The sequence below is a fragment of the Trichoderma citrinoviride genome, assembly GCF_003025115.1.
Source record: "Trichoderma citrinoviride strain TUCIM 6016 unplaced genomic scaffold BBK36scaffold_1, whole genome shotgun sequence".
In the NCBI taxonomy this organism is placed as follows: domain Eukaryota; kingdom Fungi; phylum Ascomycota; class Sordariomycetes; order Hypocreales; family Hypocreaceae; genus Trichoderma; species Trichoderma citrinoviride.
In genome coordinates this window covers 3056496-3069944 of record NW_020194709.1, presented here as the reverse complement: position 1 = coordinate 3069944, position 13449 = coordinate 3056496, and the positions used below count along the sequence as shown (strand labels likewise).

The window sequence follows — 13449 nt, the reverse complement described above, 5'->3', positions numbered from 1 at the left end:
TGCTGTTTATTACGGGCGATGCCGCCAAGGGCAGCCGGCAGCAAGAGCCGCGCTGTGAAAGTGGCCGTTTCAAAACCGACAGAGCGCGATTCGAGGCAGCGGCAGCTAATTGGCATTCAGGCACAACTACTGCTGCATCTGGTAAAAGCCACCAAGCCAGTGCCACGTTTCTCCCCCTTCCCCGGGACCCATGTCTCCAATGTTTCTTCATCAGGGACGGGATGGATTACGCCACAGAAACGGCGTGACTGTGCGGGTCCATGGTTGCTCATTCAACGTTGACGGACTCGATACAAGGTGAACAATCACCTGAGTGTTGGCATGTCAAACAGACCACAAGGTCCGTTTGATATTGTGCAGGCAATCTCTCTTATTGCGTCTCCGGCGCGCTGGATCCAGACAATCTCCCTCGGTTACTGAGTGCCAAGTGCGTTTGACCTGGAGACTGGGGTCCGCCAAATCCATCAGGGCGGGTTTCTACGATTCCGCTAGGGTCATTGGCGCCGGGGAGCGCTTCCGCCTGGGATTCTTCCCCTGGGCCACCGAATCTCCAGCTGTCTGATGGAAAAGGCGAGGAAGAAGGAAAGAAAGAAGAAGCGAAAGGATTGAGTCCCCCGCCCGACCCAGCAGCCAGGACGGCGGACGGCGGCTCGCCAGCGCGCGGCGGAGCTCGCTGATAACCGTCGGCCGTAACAGCCCCGTGCAAGCCCCGTGCCAGCAGGGGGCATTCGAATGAGCCCGTTTCGCTTAGGCGGGCATGAATATGGTAGTAGTAGTAGTAGTAGTAGAAGACGGATCAGTCTCTGCCTTCTAGAAGCCCCCTTTGGTCACCTGTCACGATCTGTATCGGGGGAGCCAGGCAGTGAGGGCCGGAGGCATACTGGAGACGCTGCTTCCGCCGTGGTCATGTGCTGGCCCGTAAATGAGTTGGACTATTGCTTTTGCAGAACGGCCCGCGTATGGCGTTCAATCTCGGCATTCGAGAACGTGTTCTGAAGTTCTCGAGGGGAGTAGCGCTATGCGATGGATGCAAGGGTGGCTTCGTGTGACTTTTTCACGTTCGTCCTACTTGCACATGCACTACAGAGTACATACAACGGCTATCGGCGAACTTGAGGAATGCTGTATATCCAATGTTCATGGGCACAGGGATAGCCTTGGAATCCCCAGCGACCCTGAGAGTGATTCACCTTGTGGAAGAGGAAGAGAGAGCCACAGTCTTTGGAACACGCCACGTCACATGGTAGGGTCATGTCATGGTGTGACCCTCGGTGCCGCCGCCAACGGTCGAGGCAGGCCGGCTCCGAGACATTCACCTCCGGTGAGTATACCATTGGGGGGCGCTTTGTGGTCGCTGAGGGCGTCAATGTGATGCCACTGAGGCCAACTATGGTGAGAAGTTGGCAGCTCGTTTCAAGGTGACGGGGGTTAGATGGTTCGTTTGATAGGTGAGATGTCAGTTGTGGCGGGCAGGTTTTGGCGACATTCGATAGTCTTGGCGTCGTTTTTGGTTCGGAGCTGAGGGAGTGGCGATATGGATCGGTTGAGCACTCCGTATGGGTACGGTTGTGTCTTGTCTGAATGGAAGGAATCCCCGTTCCCTGTCAGGCTGGTGTTGCTGAAGGCATATAGTTGGCAGAAGCTGGAGACTTGTGATGATGACTCGAGGGAGCTGGGCAAACCCTGCCTGGCTTGTGAGGCTATAGATGTATTATGGTTGTTGGAGGGCGACGACGGTATGAATCAGCAGAATATACCAAGCACTTATCATGCGAGGGAGTTTACAACATGGGATATGGTAGCATAAGGGTCCATGTATGGAAACTCCTCATGACTGTGGATGATATGAGTCTCTGCCACGAGCCCGCGGCACGCCGTGGATCTTGGTGTAAGAACACGGAGATGGCAGATAAGTGTATTTCGCACCCAATATTGGGGAACTTTGTATTGCAAATCGGGGACATGAGAGACTGGGACTTGCCGACGTCAACCGGTATGTTATGTCGCTTCAAAGGATCTTCATGTGTAGAATGGTGTATCATTGGGCTCGGCTGTGTGGGCGGACAAGATGCCGATATCTGGACTGAAGACAGTAAACTTGACTGTGTAGAGACATGGAGATGCGGGAATATAACTGAGTGTTTTCTCTCGGTTGTTTGTCTCTGTGGAAGCTGTCCCTGGGGATAACCGAGAAGGCATTTTTGTCGTTGAACTTGTAGACCCGAGACGCTGTTTGTATAATCTCGATAGGAGGGTCCGCGGACGTCAATGGCAGGAAGCTCAATTCTCTACTAGGCAGCGTAAGATGATAGAATTTGGGGTGTTTAATTGTGACAAAAGATGGGCAGACATGTATGGACGGTGTACTCCGTATGTGTGTTTCGTTGAGTGATGGGAATTGGAGTCTCAGTCTCCAGGGTAAGTTTTTGAATGAGACTGAAGCTTGCCAAATGTGTGAAGAAGCGTTGGAAGACACAGGTCAAAGCGCTGCATTTGGTGTTCTGGCAATCAATGTGGTTGATTTGCTCAGCTTTCCCTACGATTTCCGGCCTGGGTGATTGACCTCCGGTATTGGCTCTTTTTGGCCTACACGTTTGGAGTTGAGGTTATCCTCACTGGACGTGTCACCACTTACCATCTACCTTGCAGTAACCTTGCAGATGTGCCTACTGCAAAGCAAGCATGAATAACCTCCCCTGTTCCCATGGCAAGATGCTCAAAAGAAAGACGACAACTAAAGGCTTCCATCACACAATTGACCACCACGAAAGCTGCCATTGTCATGTTGATTCCAACTCAACGCTGATATCGTCCCTGAGCATTTGTTTGACAGGTACAAAGAGACGCACCACCATCGCAGTGCGCCCCCAAGTATCCGCTAACGTCCCCGACTCGGGCAATCCTCCCCCCACAAGCCCCTCCGTGACGCAGCATCGGGAAGCTCCAACTTGACCCAAAGCTTCCAACCTCGCTCTCTCTCTTCCTCTCCCCTAACCATCTCTCCTCCGCCGACTCCCGATCACGCCAATCCTCACCCTCTCCTCCTCCAGAACCGCCCTGGAAAACGAAAAACCAAACGAACCCTTCTCCACCCCTACGAATACAGGCCAGATAAACGATATAGCCCAGCATGTCCATCATCCAGCACCACACCGCCGCCTCCCTCAGCGACGCCTGGCGCACCGTCAACATCGACATCCTGACCGAGGACTCGAGCGTAAACTTCGACACGTCGACGCTGCGCCCGCCGCAGCCCGAGATCGCCGAGGCCGACGTGCGCGCGCTGGCCTCGCAGGTGCGGCAGCTGCTGAGGGGGGGCGACGCCGAGGGCGCGCTGAGGGGGTGTCTCGAGACGCCCGTGTACAACGGGACGGATGCTGCAAAGGTTCGTCTTTCGGCCTCTTACAAGTCTACTCCTTTTGGCTTGTTGTGTTTGTTGGGAGGAACGGGTGTGATGGTTGCTGACGGTTGGTTTTTGTTGATATAGGAGGCGCATTTGCAGACCATTATTGAGGTGCTGCAGTCTATCAAGGCGAGCGATATGACGCCCCTGCTCAAGGGCATCTACGCGGCCCCCGGCACACACACGCGCACACACACACGCTGACACGATTCCCGCGCCCCCAGCTACAAGGGAATGGCCAGCGGAGCCCCCGCCTCCGCCGTCTCCGCCGGGCTCAAGTCCCCGGCCAAGATGACGCCCCAGTCCACCGGCTTCAGCCAGATCGGCTCACGGCCCGGCGTGTCCAACGAGCCCGCGTCGGCGGCCATGAGCGTGCTGCTGAGCTGGCATGAGAAGCTGGTGGAGGTTGCCGGGCTGGGATGCATTGGCCGGACGATGACGGACTGGCGGAGGGTATGATGGGTGTTTTCTTTGGTGGAAGTGCATGGGGACGCATGGGGAGAGGAAGCGATGTATAGAAAGGAGGGGTGTTGGAGTTTGCTTTACTTTTCAATGAATCAATGACTACCAAAAGGTTTCGGTTGTACATGGCTATTCGATGGCCGGTCGAATGATTTATAATGACCCTATCAAAAGAGTGTACAGATTCCGCCTTTTATACATGTGGGCTACCTGATATATATGCAACTCTTTATTTAGTCTCCAATATATCTTTGAGACTCGTCTGTCCGCTCCCTCTAGCCAGAGGCTTCGGCTGGTTCTCGCCCTCACGCCAGCCAATCATGTATATGATCCGAAAGGTAGCAGGAATCGACCCGTCCGGGTTGCCGTGCAAGGCCCGGTAGATGGCGTCACCAGCAACCAGGACATCCCTCCTGATGGGCCCCATCTCGCGGTTCAGGATGGCATTGCTCTCGCCCATGGCCTGCAGGTCCTGCATCAGGGCGAACATGTCAGGGTAGTCGACGATGATGTCGTCAACGTCCACCGTCAGCATCTTGAAGCCGGCCTTTTGCAGCAGGCCGCCCACGTCGCGCACGTCGGCCAGCGGCGACACGTGGGGGGACATGCCGCCTCTGCGCTCGAGCTCGGCCAGCTGCAGCGACGTGCGCAGCTCGAACAGGGTGTCGCCGCCGAGCATTGCGCCGATGAAGGGGCTGTCCGGCTTGAGGATGTTGTTGATCTGGGCCAGGACGCCGGGGAGGTCGTTGATCCAGTGCAGGCTCAGAGAGCTCAGCACGAGGTCGAAGGACTCGGGCTCAAAGGAGACGGTCTCCTCGTCGTCCACCACCTGGCGGGTGATGTTGAGCTTGTGGTTGAATTCGTGGCCGGCATCGCGGTACAGCCTGGTCTCGGAGGAGTCGGTTGCGATGAGCTCGCCGATGCGAGACGACAGCGGCGGCGACGTGGGAGTGTTTGGGTCGGGATCGGGATTGTCGCGCGTCAGGGCTTTTGCGACGTTGCACGAGTTGGCGCCGAGATCGAGAGCCTTGGGGAAGTGCCGGTTGATGTCCTGTCGAATAATCGTGAGAAATGAAGCTTCTGATATGGAGGGGAGCTGAGTGTATGACGTACCAACAGCCTCTCCGTGAGCCTGACGGCCACCTCGTCCTTGAGATAGTCCGCCTGACGGCTCTCGTCAGCATTGGACGCCGCGCGCTCCTTCTGGAGCCATTTCGTCCGCCGATTGAACACTTGGAACCGAGTGGCCCCGGAGGCGACGGCGTAGCAGCGGCGAGGGGCAGCTGGGAGCTGGGAGCTCTTGAGAGGGGCCAGCCTTGCGAGGCTGCTTGCCCAGCTCACGATGGAAGACGAGCGCGCGCACGTGGACATGACATGCTCGGGCTCGTCTGCAGGGGCCGGTTGTAGAGGCGAGGCTGAGGTGGTTGATCACGTCGAGACAATGATGCCAACCACGAGCATCATTGTAGTATGTAGAGCAGAAGTGATATTGTGATGTCGAGTATCCGTAAATGGTCGGAGATCCAATGGCAATCAAATCTCTTGGAGGGCTTCGGCGCGCACAGGCCACCCGCCACAGGGCACAAGCACCTGCTGCCGCGCGCTGGCGGGTGAAGAGTTAGCGGCCACGCCCGCTATAGTAGTTGTAGAGGCTCCAGCCGGGGCACCTGCAATTGGGTCCCGCCGCCCATTGATCTCCTGGCAGCAGCTCCTCCGAGCCGCCCGCGAGACGCGACTCTCAACCTCGCAAATCACGACCCAACGGCGGCTTCACGCATCGGCTGGACGCTGTTTTCACTCCTTTCTGGCGCACTCGGCTTGTGAGAGACGCTTTGACGGCATCGGTTTGTGCTTCTCGCCGTTTTTTGGCGTCTCGTTTCGCAGCCTGCTTTGTCCCGTGATACCCGCCGACGTCTTTTCGAACAAGACGGACGGATTACATATCCAGCCCTGAAGCCTTCGCCAACGCCTCGATTGTCGCCGCATAACCCAGACCTCCGCAAACGAAGCCGCCCGACTATGCGATCCCCCCGATAAGGCGATTATTGTTTGGCTTCGCCCACGTCAAGGATTGAATTACTGCGACAGCTGCTCCTGCGACTCGTCCACACCCCCCATCGATTGACGAGCTCAAATAACAAACGGCCCGAGGAAATAGGGGGGCGCCGGCTGGATCACCGAGGAAGAAGCAAAACCGCAACACCAGACAGCGCCACGATGTCGTCGTCCGGATCAGGCTGGATCGGCCGCTCCAGCAGCAACAATGCCAACATGCGCGGCCTGGTGCAGTTCATCGCCGACCTGCGCAACGCGCGCGCCCGCGAGCTGGAGGAGAAGCGCATCAACAAGGAGCTGGCCAACATCCGCCAAAAGTTCAAGGACGGCAACCTCAGCGGCTACCACAAGAAGAAATACGTCTGCAAGCTGCTGTACATTTACATCCTGGGCTGGAACGTCGACTTTGGCCACCTCGAGGCCGTCAACCTCATCTCCGCCAGCAAGTACTCGGAGAAGCAGATTGGCTACCTGGCCATGACGCTGTTCCTGCACGAGAAGCACGAGCTGCTGCACCTCGTCGTCAACAGCATCCGCAAGGACCTGCTCGACCACAACGAGCTCTTCAACTGCCTCGCCCTGCACGCCATTGCCAACGTCGGAGGTCGCGAGATGGGAGAGGCTCTGAGCGGAGAGGTGCACCGGTTGCTCATCTCGCCGTAAGTCCCAGCCCACACTTACACATGCCTTACTTCACCCAGTGTGGAAGTTGTGTGTGTGCTGACCGCTTCCATGCATCCCAGGACTTCCAAATCGTTCGTCAAGAAAAAGGCCGCCCTCACCTTGCTGCGCCTGTACCGAAAGCACCGGGACATTGTCCAGCCCCAGTGGGCCGAGCGCATCATCCACCTCATGGACGACGACGACCTGGGCGTTGCGCTGTCCATCACCTCTCTCGTCATGACGCTGGCTCAGGACGACCTGGAGCAGTACAAGGGCGCCTATGCCAAAGCGGCGGCAAAGCTGAAGCGCATCCTGATTGACGGCGAGTACACCACCGACTACCTGTACTACAAGGTCCCATGCCCTTGGCTCCAGGTCAAGCTTCTGCGGCTGCTGCAATACTTTCCTCCGTCAGGTGCGTGCAATGGATTTGGTCCCTTTGTCAGTACACGACTTGGTGCTAATTGCTGTATAGAGGACACGCACGTGCGCGAGCTCATTCGCGAGTCTCTGCAAAAGATCCTCAACCTCGCCATGGAGTCGAGCAAGAACGTGCAGCAGAACAACGCCCAAAACGCGGTGCTCTTCGAGGCCATCAATCTCATCATCCACCTGGACACGGAGCAGGACCTGATGAAGCAGATCTCGTCTCGCCTCGGCCGCTTCATCCAGAGCAGGGAGACCAACGTTCGATACCTGGGCCTCGAGGCCATGACGCACCTGGCCGCACGATCCGAAAACCTCATCCCGATCAAGCAGCACCAGGACATCATCCTCAGCTCTCTCAAGGACCGTGACATTAGCGTTCGCCGAAAGGGTCTCGACCTCCTCTACAGCATGTGCGACTCCTCGAATGCGCAGGTCGTGGTGGGCGAGCTCCTGCACTTCCTACAGAACGCAGACTTTGCCATTCGTGAGGAGATGGTCCTTAAGATTGCCATTCTTACGGAAAAGTACGCCACCGACGTGCAGTGGTACGTCGACATCTCCTTGCGGCTGATCGCTATGGCCGGCGACCATGTCAGCGACGAGGTGTGGCAGCGGGTGATTCAGATTGTCACCAACAACGAGGAGCTCCAGGTCTATGCCGCCCAGACGGCCCTTCAGCACATCAGGGCCGACATCTGCCACGAGACGCTGGTCAAGATTGGCGCCTACATCCTCGGCGAGTTTGGCCATCTCATTGCCGACCAGCAGCGGTGCAGCCCCATTGAGCAGTTCCTGGCGCTGCAGAAGAAGCTGTCGGGATGTTCGTCGAGCACGCGCGCCATGATCCTGTCCTGCTTCATCAAATTCGTCAACCTGTTCCCCGAGATCAAGCCACAGCTCGTCCACGTCTTCCAAGTCTACAGCCACACCCTGGATTCGGAACTGCAGCAGAGAGCCTGCGAGTACCTCACCTTGGCGACGATGCCGACGGATGACCTGCTCCGGACAATGTGCGACGAGATGCCGCCCTTCCCCGAGCGAGAATCGGCGCTGCTGTCTCGCCTGCACCAGAAGCATGCCGGCACGAGCGACCGGAGGACGTGGGTTGTCGGCGGCAAGTCGGCCAACACCGAGGCGGAGCTCAACATGGCCAAGCCCGGCGGCCTGAAGAGGACATTTAGTTCTGCTGTTCCGCTCAACGGGAACAAGGCCAACGGTGCCAACGGAGCTCATACGAACGGCGCCTCTGACCTTGCCGGCCTGGACTTGTCGGCGACCGAGCAAAAGCCGACAAAGGTACCCAACCTCGCCAGCGCGGCTCATCTGTCACCCGGGTGGGAGAAGGGCTTCAACAGGCTCCTGCTCAAGGCCGAGGGAGTCTTGTACGAGGATGCGCAGCTGCAGATTGGCGTCCGGTCCGAGTACCGTGGCCAGATGGCCTGCCTCATTGCGTATTTTCGCAACAAGAATCCCGGAACCATTACATCCTTCACCACGACGCTAGACCTGGACGAGAGCGAAAAAGGGAAGCTCTCCTGGGACGTCAAGGGTCTTCCGGAGAGCACGCTCGGCCAGGGGTCGCAGACACAGCAGGTCATCATGTTCGAGGCTAAGAAGGTGTTTGAGAAGAGCCCGACGATGCGAGTCAGCTACCTGGCCGGTGCGCTGCAGGCACTCACGCTGAAGCTGCCCGTGACCATTCACAAGTTCATGGACCCGGCCGAGCTTTCTGCCGAGGACTTTTTCAAGCGGTGGAAGCAGATTGGCGGCGGTTCCCGCGAAGCGCAGGGAATCTTTGGTCTCAGCGGTGGCAAGAACGGCGCCAGAGAGCTCAACGAGAAGTTTGTGCTGTCGACGGTCGAGGGCTTCCGATGGCGTGTCCTCGACATGGTCGACCCCAACCCTAAGAACGTTGTCGGCGCCAGCGTGCTTCACACCTCGGAGGGCGGCAAGTTTGGCTGCCTCATGCGACTGGAGCCCAATTATGCTACTCAGGTGAGTTTTCTTCTTCATTCCTTCACATATCATCCCATCCTAGACTTCCTTCCACATGATGTCTTTGCAAAAATCAAAGTATTTGCTACTTCAGAACCTCCGGGTCATGAGACAAAATTTATTCACCTTTTGCCCTGATTGTCCATTGTCATTGTCTTTCACAAGTCGAAGCCGTTCTGTCACGGAGAGGCCGCTGACACGATGTTTCCAGATGATCCGACTTACGATCCGAGCCACGGACGAGTCGGTGCCCCAGGTTCTGCTGAAGCTCATGCAGGAGCGGCTCGCCCTTGGAGTGTCGACGCTCCCCGAGAGACACGAGCCGCCCACACGACAAGACATTTCCGACGCCTTTGGGAGTGTAATGGTTAACTAACTATGATTACCTTATTCTTATTATTTTATTTCCCCCCACAAAAAGCAACCATGGGGTTTGCTTCATCTTATTTATCTTGGACATATGTGACACAAACTATTACACGACTGACTTACTCGGACATGTCTTGGCACCGCATGGGAAGCATATTGGCGTTTTATTTCGGGAGAAGAAGTATGATGGATGATGGCCCAAGTGCCCTTGGACGAGGACCTCTTTGGGAGGAGGGTCTGGTTGAAGCAGGGATGAGCCAGGGAGAGGATGATGGCAAGTTTCTTGTTCTTTGTATGTAGTTTAGTCTTTTTTTTTTTTTTTTTTTGCGCCTCCTATGAAAGCGGCTGCCTTTCTCCTTATTTTAACCCACTTTTTATATTTATATGAGCCAACTGGAAGCTGTGAAGATAATGGATGGTCATGCATGCGGACTTTGTTGTTGATACATGCTCTCTCTTTCATCTCTTCTCGTCCATTTACACGCCATATACGTGTGTATGTGTTTATATGCTTGTTGAACCCTCTCAGAGTCCAACCATGAGTCACATGGGGACGCTTGATGATATTTGCTACGTAGCAAACCCCTCCCTTGGCCCGGGTGTCACACTCCGTATATACTACAAAGATCCCTTCCCCCCCCTTCTCTCACGAAGATCCCCTACTCCTTAATCTTTGCATCCGCCTTCGCCGGCCTCTGCCCGAAAATCGTGCTCCCCACCCTGACCTCGGTGCTCCCCTGCGCAATGGCCCCCTCAAAGTCCTCGCTCATGCCCATGCTCAGCTCGAGCTCATCAGCGTTCAGCCCGAGCTCCTTGGCGACCAGATCGCGCTGCTGCCTCAGCGTCTCAAAGTCCTCGTTCTGGTTCTCCGGCGTCGTGGCCTTGCTGCGCGCAATCGCCCCAATGGTCATGAGCCCCAGCAGCTTGAGCCCAGGACACTTGTCCACAATCTCGCGACACAGGTCCACCGTCTCCCGGCCGGGCTCGCACCCGCTCTTGGACTCCTCGCCCGAGGTGTTGACCTGCACGTGCACGCCGAGCTTGTCGACTTGCTGCTGCGGATCGGAGGCGATGGCGGCGACGCGCGCGTTGCTGAGCAGCTGGGCCTTTTTCGGGGAGTCGACGCTGGAGACGCAGAAGAGGTTGGGGATGCGGGCGAGGTGCTTGCAGTGGGTGGACTGCAGGCCGCCGATGAAGTGCCAGCGGATGGAGGGCGGGAGGAGGGCCGCCTTTTGGGAGAGCTCCTGGGCGTAGTTTTCGCCAAAGTGGACGTGGGAGGCTGGGGGGTTGTGGAGGGCGAGGATGTCGTTGGCTGGCTTTAGCTTGGAGACGGCGACGAGGCGGACCTTTTTTTTCATATTGAGTCAGCTGGAGGTTTATATACCGAGGGGGGAAGAGAGAGATGAGAGGGAATGTTTGATTTGTCTTTTGGGGGGCAATCGGTGTTCATGGTGATGATGGGGATTCTTAAGTGCTTACTGGACGGCCGTGAGCCGCTGCTGCAATGGTTTGCTTGACGGCGTTGAGCTGGGATATGAGAGCTTGGGCTCTAGTGGGGTCGATGCGCATTTCTTCGGTGGTTCCGTCACTCATTTCTACAGATGCATGGGGTATATGGATGAGATGAGATGAGATGAGATGAGATGAGAGGAGAAAAAGAAGACAAGTTGAAGTGAGTGAGTGAGTCAAAACGAGGTGAAGCTTATCGGGTAAGTGAAATTGTTAGTTGAAGGTTTGGAGGGTGGTGGAGATTGATTGGATGGAAGAAGCTGGAAAGGATTGAATTGGGCGAATGAGGGAGGAGGAGACGTTGAAGTCGGGTTATTGTCGGCTGTACATTGGGTGCCGTGTACTGGTACATACCTACCATACCTTAGGCATGTATGGCGATGGCCTCACTCTCACTTGGACAATCAACACAAAGGCAAGCTGTTCTTTTATAGACGATTTATTCACAACTCCGTGTTCTTTTACTTAAAAGCTCACTTGATTCTCATACTCTTAGAGCTCCTCACTGTTCACCCCTGTTACTTCTTCATCATAATCCGCAATGGCCACCGACGTCAAGCAAGACAAAACCCTCCCCCATCAGCCCAAATCCCACCACACATCAGACCCTTTCCTCCAGCCCTTCCTCAGCCCATCCTTCGACCCAACCGCCTACCTCAACACCAGCCTGCCGCCCCTCGCCACCAAGTCCCCAACGCCCTCCAACCACAACAACGCCGTGCCGCTGTCCGACCTCGCCGCGCAGGCGCAGACGCTGCTGTCGCAGCTCGACGCCCACACCACGCGGCTGTCGGACACGCTGACGCGCATCACCGATGACATCCTCCGCAGCGGGGGCCGGATGTCGTACGAGGTCGAGATGCTGCGGGGCGAGGCGCTGAGCCTGGAGGAGCTGCTGTTTGAGAAGCTGGCGGGGCAGATTGGCATGTTTGTGCCGGGGGGCCTGCAGAAGGAGGGCGAGGCGAAGACGGAGCAAGAAGGAGAAGAGAAGAGGCTGAAAGAGATGGGGAAGCCTGCGGAGGAAGGGGAAGCAAAGACGGTCGCGAAACCCGAGGGCCAAGCGGCGGATGGTGCAGAGGAGCCCGAGTCTATCAAGCAGTTGCGGACGCTCACGCTCGTCCGGGAGCGACTCGACTCCGTCATCAAGATATTCGGCGACGCCATGGAGTTCGGCTTCCCCCCATCAGAAGTCTCGGTCAGCTCCGGCTTCCTGTCCGTATCCGCGCCCGAGCCAGGGTCCGATCTGCAAAGCTCGGAGGAAAAGGGTCAACAGACGCTACAAAGGCTACGGGACGAGATCTCAGGCCTGCTGAACAACAAGCAAGACCCCGTCTCAGGCATTGAAAAGGCGGCGGAAAGGATTGAGCAGCTCAAGAACCTGGCGACGGTGTGGACGGGCACGGCGGAGGAAAGGGGCCGGACCAAGTTCATCGAGAGCCTGGCCAAGATGGTCGAGGACAGACACCGCGAGCTGCTCAAGGAGCTGGACTCGAAGAGGAGCGAGGCTACTGCTGCTACGGCGACGGCGACAGCGGCGACGACGAGCCAACAAGGACGCGGCGGCGGCGGCGGCGGCAGTGCTGCGAATGCGAGGGACGGTGCTGGAGAGACTCTGCCCGGCGGGTTTGGGCTGATGAGCCAGCTGCAGAAGCTTCGCGGTGGCTTGTGAGGAGAGGATGGCTCGAACTTTTGTTGCTGAGGCTTTGAAGCCTTGAATTCTACATCGTGGCTGAGGGGATGAGTGCATGTACATACATGGCATGGCGACAATTGCACTCTCAGCTGTTTCCAAGAACTACCCAATCATAACAGCATATTCCCTACAGCAATTGATATAAACATCAAGCTGAATCAGAATCCATGATTTCTATCCAAGCCACGAGTTGCTGGGTAAATGTATCGCCATACATACCAAGATCCTCCATGACGCCGCAAAAGGCAACCGCTGAAAGCCAAATCGCTTCCACATCGGGCATAGCGCCCATTAGACATGCGCCGGCTCTTGCGTTCCCTTGTTTTTCCCACTGGCAGATACAAGTACACGCATCGGCAGTGCTCAGTACAGAGTACCTCCGCGCACAGCAGAGAAATTGACAGATTTTGGGTACTCGACACTTGTCAACTGCAGCCTTGAACTTTCAGAGTTGCGGGAACCAATCGCAGGCCCCGTTTGCAACCACCGTCCAGATCTGGCGGGCGGTGAAGCTGCCCGAAATGGGGGTCAATGCAGGTTGTGCCTTTTTTTGCTGCTCTCTTTCTGTGCTGGTTCGGCTGCCCGAAAGAGAGAAAAAGATTTATGTATCAATCAAGCTGAGAAGAGCAGAGGCAGAGCGGCAGGATGATGACGGAGGGAGTTGGATGGGCGAGCACGGGCAGAAAAAGTGACAAAGTCGCGCAGCAGCCGCACGCAGAGGATGATGTACTTTTAAGCTCTTGCGCCTTGGCAGAAAAAGGGTAGAGCCGCTCAAAGGCGAATTCAAGGCCTCGTGAAGTTTATGGAAAGGCGCTTGAACTTGTTTGTTGAGAAGATGCAAATGTGGAATCCCGTGGTCTCTATTGGCTCT

At 56.5% G+C, this 13449-nt stretch overlaps 5 protein-coding genes across 5 annotated transcripts; 3 read left to right on the top strand and 2 right to left on the bottom strand.

Moving 5' to 3' along the window:
- Window positions 1-3130: 3130 nt before the first annotated feature.
- Window positions 3131-3862, top strand: BBK36DRAFT_1137611 (Arp2/3 complex 16 kDa subunit ARPC5; the record flags this gene model as incomplete). Its single annotated transcript, XM_024893180.1, has 3 exons — window positions 3131-3385; window positions 3488-3522; window positions 3628-3862. 3 exons carry the CDS (start codon window positions 3131-3133, stop codon window positions 3860-3862), a joined length of 525 nt encoding a protein of 174 aa, XP_024754286.1.
- Window positions 3863-4094: 232 nt separating this feature from the next.
- Window positions 4095-5236, bottom strand: BBK36DRAFT_45535 (S-adenosyl-L-methionine-dependent methyltransferase; the record flags this gene model as incomplete). Its single annotated transcript, XM_024898096.1, has 2 exons — window positions 4095-4916; window positions 4979-5236. 2 exons carry the CDS (start codon window positions 5234-5236, stop codon window positions 4095-4097), a joined length of 1080 nt encoding a protein of 359 aa, XP_024754285.1.
- Window positions 5237-5617: 381 nt separating this feature from the next.
- BBK36DRAFT_1134122 (adaptor protein complex alpha-adaptin subunit) lies at window positions 5618-9582 on the top strand. Its single transcript, XM_024892203.1, is given in 8 exon segments — window positions 5618-5717; window positions 5728-6028; window positions 6068-6579; window positions 6664-6998; window positions 7059-9017; window positions 9074-9075; window positions 9228-9409; window positions 9441-9582. The coding sequence occupies 5 exon segments, from the start codon at window positions 6083-6085 to the stop codon at window positions 9381-9383; spliced, it is 2949 nt and encodes a 982-aa protein (XP_024754284.1). The 5' UTR covers window positions 5618-5717; window positions 5728-6028; window positions 6068-6082; the 3' UTR covers window positions 9384-9409; window positions 9441-9582.
- Window positions 9583-10034: 452 nt separating this feature from the next.
- On the bottom strand, window positions 10035-10986 carry BBK36DRAFT_1134121 (hypothetical protein; the record flags this gene model as incomplete). Its single annotated transcript, XM_024892202.1, has 2 exons — window positions 10856-10986; window positions 10035-10722 (listed from the first exon to the last, which is right to left on the bottom strand). The coding sequence occupies exons 1-2, from the start codon at window positions 10967-10969 to the stop codon at window positions 10036-10038; spliced, it is 801 nt and encodes a 266-aa protein (XP_024754283.1). The 5' UTR covers window positions 10970-10986.
- A 440-nt stretch (window positions 10987-11426) lies between these two features.
- Window positions 11427-12554, top strand: BBK36DRAFT_1137607 (hypothetical protein; the record flags this gene model as incomplete). The annotated part of the gene is made up of 1 exon (XM_024893179.1): window positions 11427-12554. One exon carries the CDS (start codon window positions 11427-11429, stop codon window positions 12552-12554), a length of 1128 nt encoding a protein of 375 aa, XP_024754282.1.
- Window positions 12555-13449: the final 895 nt, after the last annotated feature.